General features: G+C 37.5%; 1 protein-coding gene across 1 annotated transcript; it reads right to left on the reverse strand.

Moving 5' to 3' along the window:
- Positions 1 to 804: 804 nt before the first annotated feature.
- Positions 805 to 2,271, reverse strand: LOC137240379 (uncharacterized). The gene has a single exon (XM_067766535.1). It carries the CDS (start codon positions 2,169 to 2,171, stop codon positions 942 to 944), a length of 1,230 nt encoding a protein of 409 aa, XP_067622636.1. The 5' UTR covers positions 2,172 to 2,271; the 3' UTR covers positions 805 to 941.
- Positions 2,272 to 6,280: the final 4,009 nt, after the last annotated feature.

Raw genomic sequence — 6,280 nt, forward strand, 5'->3', positions numbered from 1 at the left:
ATGTGTTTCTCATAGTCATATGCGTGTGTATATGTGAGCACTACTTCGGCTGCTGACCACAAGTGTTTGCGCGTAATATCTCTTCGTTGGCTTGTATGTATGTACATGTACATGTGTGGCTCGCTTCAATTTTTTTTGTTGTTGCGTGATTATTTACTTAGTAAAAGCTTAGATATGGCTTTATTAGTCACAGTATTCTTTTTCATCTTACATATATAAGCCTTATAAGACTTTATATTGAGTTCAAAATACTTGTGGTGTAAAATTGAATATCACAAGTAGTCGTTCACTATTATTTGCATTGATACAATAGTGAACAGCGGAAGTACTGCTCATAAAAGCACTGCTCGCTTCTAAGGGTAATTCTATACGACAACAAGACACTCTTAATACACGTCAAAAATATCAAGCGGGGTATCAAAATACGTGTTTTGGACCCAGGATGGCAAATCCGAAAACGGAGGTAAACGATTTTGTATTAACAGTGTCATGCTTTTGTATAGAACTACCCATAAATCTACCTCACCATCTACACCACCAGCATAAAACAATAATAGTGCAAAATCAACAAATAAATCAGAAACGAATTCTGCTGCACACTCTAGAGACAAAGGTACTTGTGACTTTGAATTGAGATGCGATTACATGTTTGTTTTTTTTTAATGTTTACTTCATTAAATAGATTTCGAACTTTATATGGTTTAGCATCACATTGCACAATTAGTTCTACTTAAACCCGCTAGAGTGCATTTTCGAGGTTATTGCTTCAATTCTTTTTTGATAATAATAATAATATACACTTAATAGACACATATATCATGCAAACTCTGTATTGCGATGTGATTACAGACTTTGAAACCTTTGACAGCCTTTGAAACATTTTTAATTAATTTAATAGTTTTCGAATTGTATTTGGTTCGCATCGTATTACTGAGTGAATCTTACTTAAGAAAATCAACCACTTCCTCTAGCTCACGTTCCCTGGCTTGCTTTTGGGCCCATCGTGATTCGGCCAGCTTTATATCAACCACCCAGCGATCATGAGCTAATCTTATGCCACATGTATCTCCTGTGTCGACATTAATATTTGGTTGCTTTGCACTTCTGCTAAATGAAACGACATAGTAATTAGCATCCGAGCGAGGATGCCGTGTTTTTGCTGGGCATAATTTTCCTCCTTTTGGAAATGGCGGTTGTTGTAGATAAATCTTTAAACAACCTTGATGGAACAAATGTCCACAGTACACACGTTCTAGATATGAATCTTTGTTATCGTCTAACTCTAGCCGGGAAGGTTGTTTTGGGAGTACCTCTTTATTACAAATAGGACATAATTCTAGGTGGAAATCCGAAGTTGCTGCCAAACAGAATTTAAGAGAGCGGTACAAACTCGGCGTAGGCTGAAATGCTTCGTGTTCTTTTTTTTTCAAAGGAGGTTCCACACACTGTCTTGCTATTTCCCGCGACTGTCCATTTAAATAACGTCGTAATACAGCCGGTAGATTTGATGTTTGCTCCTGAAGGTAAACACAACATTTTGGATAGTCGTTTGGTACGAGCGCAGTGACTTTGTAGAAATATTCTCCACCTTTAGCTGTTAATTGTACAATCGAATGACGTTGCTTTAATTTCAACTGGTCAGGAGAAGCATCAACACCAAGATCACGCCGCAGCTGTTGTATTTCTTCAAAACATACGCAGAGAGGATTTTCGTGAAGGTATTGCTGAATGAAGCGAATGACGATCAAACATTGGGGTTTTCCGACATGTTGTTGTGTTTGTTTTTCGGCAAGAACTGCAAGCGCATCAAGAAATTTCACTGATAATGAACGACTTTTCAATTCCACCAGTATTGGCTCAGCAGGATATCCAGCTGGGAAGCGCAAACAAGCAGCAACTTGTCGGTTTGGCCCATTTTCACATATGGCTATACGCACAAGTGGCGAGTTGCCAAAGTTGCAAGAGATAATGTTTGAGTTTGGAATCTTTGTATCATAAATCCTTTGTAGTTCTTCTAACTCTAAATCTATCATAGTCAAATATTTACTTCGATATTGTACCAAAACACAACACAGGTTATCGATTATTTCCCTGCAAAATCGTTGGACCATGTGGTCCACTGGAGTACCTACCATTCTACTCCACTGTATGGCAGCGATGGACCAACTCATGTTTCTACACGAACATGTAAGCCGATTATTGCTCGTTTCTAACGATTGTAATCACTACACGATGTTTATTGGACTGTGGGTACTCCATGGCGTACTCTGATGCATTGTACAGGTCTACAAGTAGGATATGTAGCAGCACGCACATACACAGCCACGCTCACCTGATAAAATGCTTGTTCTTGTTCGTTTTTTGTGTGGATGCTATTTGGCACTGTTGTACTTCTTAGGACCAAAATAAGTTTAGTAGCTGCTATCGAAAACTGCTTAAAATTTTTTTTTCTTATATTACAAAGAAATATACTTATTTACTTTCAAACGAGCTCTTAATTACATCTCTCTTTAATAACCATATATTTTGGACAATTTTAATTAACAAATTGTGATACTTTATTACCGGGGACGATTGCTAAAACACGACCAAAACCGTCGGGGGAGGTATTAATAGACGCGTTTTGGCCTCGCTTCCAATAATTCGAATACTTTTCTCTTCGGACTATTGACAACAGGACAAAATGCGTCTATTCATTTTTCTTTCCGCTTTTTTGGACGGGTTATTGCAGTCGACCTCGGTTTCAAACTGTTTTTCTCGGAGAACTTTTGAACGGGTAGAAAAACTTAACTCACGTGTTTGTATTCTTAATACTGAAATAACTACGCGTCCTCAGATACCCCAATTGAAGACTTTTTTATAATTTTGTGAAGGACTGATATGGGTGCACTTAAAATTTCCTACTAAATTCGTTCAAAAAAATTTACCATCACAGCAACCCATATCTGATATTCCGATCCCTTTTTTGCTTCCCTGTGTCGCTTTCGACGAAGCAACCCCGGTAATTTTGACACTTCGTTCAGTGTCAAAACTCATGTTCCACGCAGGTTCCACTGGGTTCCACGCTAGTTTGACACTGACCGAAGTGTCAAACTGCCGTGTGTTAGAAAGGGAAATTGTTTCCCTCTCATACATATCATACTTGTAAACCTGTACAATGCTCTGATGTAATGCGGAGCTGGATTATATGGTCCGGTCCATCGCAATGTTAATTGGACCAAATGTTTTGTATGAATTGTGGTTAATTTTGGAGCACTCGCTTGGTCCATAGCGAGTACTCCATACATGCATGCATGGAGTACTCGCGATTTTGCAGGGTTTTTGGCGAGTGTCGCATGCCTCATGTTCCAATGACACATGAACCAGGGGGTCAATTCCCTAATTGTGAAAACTGAAAAAAGTGCACTCATTGGAAACTCACTTGCACTCACAATTTACACGTTAAATTTCCATGCGATTCAGTAAATTATTGTGCACATTATTTTGCTGAATGAGCGCTGAATGTAAAAGTCTTATGTCAGTGAGAAAATATTGATCAAACGCCATGAAAACAAAAAAGTCATTATGCAACAGTGCGTATGAGTTTTGAATGTCACAATAGTGTACACTGGCTGCCAAGAAAACTCACAAAGTTTTTATCAGTGAGTTTGTTTTTTCATAGTTTTGCTTTACATAATCAGAATTTCAAAGTTTACACAATTTCTTGTGTACACTTTAAAACTCACAATAACATATACACCAATATCCATATACATTTCCAATGTCATATATTAATGGTGCCTTAACCTAAAAATCGTGAAAATTTAATAAAAATGAATAAAATTACAAACATATTCCAAACAAAAAATTTGTCTCTTAGTCATAACGTATTCAAAACAACGAATAAAATCTACAAAATTATTAAATTGACCAGCTCAAATATTTTTAGGTTATGGGTAATGCAAGAAAACAAAAACCAATTTTTTGGCTATTGTATGGTTATGGCGTTAGCGTTATAGTATGGCGGCATTAATCGATTACATTGATTTCCATAAGGTAGGTTCGATCAGCTGTTTTATCTGGTTATGGTTTTATAGTTACAATTAAAGTTCGTGCGCACTAAGCGACGCTACACATAGCGACAAATTATTCCTTGTATGTATTCTTATGGAACAATTGCACACATAGCGACAGTCAGCCGACACGACACAACTACAGCGAATGCTGCGAATATTTTCTGGAACGTGTCGCTACGTGTCGCGTCGCTTAATGTGCATGCACTTTTAATTGGCCTTTAAAGCTGTAGACATTGGTGCTTTATCGGGAACCGTATCAGTAACCTTATAACAGCTGATTCGACCAACCTTATGAGAATCAATGCAATCGATTATTGATGCCGCTAAAGTCGTAACCATATCGTAGCCAACCAATTGGTTTTTGGTTTCCGTCGTAACGATAAACAGCTGATTACGTTAGGGATACGACTGCAGCGATAAGACCTACGGCACCAATGACTCCCGCTTAAGTCATCATCCTCGTGTTCCAATGACACATGAACCAGATACGGATAGAGTTTTAACGTGGAAATGCAAAATGCATTTAGGACCCCCTTTAACCTTAAAGATCAACATAAGTTTGAAAAGCGTGGCACCTTATATAAAATCCAACCCTGAGGGGTCGACTGCAAATAAGCTACCAAAAATATGGAGTGACCCTTGGTGGGTCCAACTCCGGTTTGGAGACCAAAACTATATCCGCGCAAAACACTCTCACCCACAGCTTTTTTGTGGGTAAAACTACATTACAACAACCACATGAAAATCGCCAAATTCAACTGCAAATATCTCCGGACAGAGATAAACATTTTCTTTTCCGCCTTCGGATTATTGTTGTCGAATTCAATACGAGTCTTTTGACACCTCTCTCGATATTTTTCGTAGCGTAATAGCAGTCGACCCCTCCACAAGACTTGTGTTGTTTCATTGGGATTTTTCGAAAGAAATTAATAGTAAAAGTAGGGAGCAATCAGTTAACAAATACCCGATGAGTACTAAGCTGAATAATTGCTTAGAACAATTTTTTTAAATTTTATGATGAAGCTATTAATTATGCTACGATCTACTACGGTGGATAAACATAGGTAATTTGAAAATTTTTAAAAGTACGGACACCAAGGAATCGTGCACTTCAATAATCCTACGAACTAGAGTTGGGTCGTTTCGTTCTGAACTTGTTCAATTGACCGGGTCTCTCAACTGAACAAGTGAACTAGATCTTCGATATCGGTTCTATTTGTTCTTTTAGTTCATTTGTTCTTTTAGTTCGTTTTATCTAATGTTATTCTTTCTCTCTTCTCGTTCGCGAACATTGAAATTCACAGTGAGAAAGAATGTCGATGATGCCACTTACACTAAAGATATGTGTGGTCATCTTTGTGTGTGGCACGGCTACAACAATATATATATGGACTATTTATGAAAAACATATTTTGTAAGAAACTAATTATTACATGTATTAACTTGAAAAGTTCATATATACAATTTGTGTCTATACTCTTTCAATTTCCTGCATCTTCCGAAATTTGTAACTTTTTTTGAAGTTAATTATACATATATATATTAACTCATTTATTCATAACACATTTAAATATACCTACACAAAGCATTGCTGCATACACACCTCCATCTATACTTGTTGGCTTTTTTCGCGGGTGCGAGCAGCAGTGAGCAAATTTGCTTGAAAAAAAAAACAACATGTTCGTTCATCAGAAAAAGAACGAAAGAAACGAATCTCTGAAATGAACGAAAAAGCACAACTCTACTACGAACACACGAAACCTAAACCACAAATCACGCAAACAAGACTGCGCATTGCGCATGTAAACAATAGATCAGCTGTTTTTTATGGGCAATTTTGACGTCATTTTCCTTTAGCTCTTGTTTTTTTTCTCTTTCTTTCATTCGCTCAAGCAGTCAAGTGTGACGTGTATGCGCAGAACGAAGTAATTTTGATCTCGTGAATGCGCAATCTTCTGTATGTGATTTGTGACCAAAACCACCCTACAAGAACCGCTGATAGTTTTACTAATACACTCACACTTGGTAATTGATAATGCTAATCCTGCGATGACGTAAACATTGATACTCAAATTTATATATGTTCCTTTGTTCGCACACGCATGTCCGCATGTACCCAACGACAGTCTATAATCATGAAAAAGGACTCAAACTGGGAAAGCTTCGGACACCTGGTACAGAACAAAAGAACATACAACAGATACCATTATGCATGTGAGACATAT

Source organism: Eurosta solidaginis, chromosome 2, assembly GCF_040869045.1.
Source record: "Eurosta solidaginis isolate ZX-2024a chromosome 2, ASM4086904v1, whole genome shotgun sequence".
Lineage (NCBI taxonomy): Eukaryota > Metazoa > Arthropoda > Insecta > Diptera > Tephritidae > Eurosta > Eurosta solidaginis.

What these genes read in the sequence shown, in the direction of transcription:
- LOC137240379 (XM_067766535.1), bottom strand. Translation starts at nt 2,171, where the DNA reads ATGAGTTGGTCCATCGCTGCCATACAGTGGAGTAGAATGGTAGGTACT.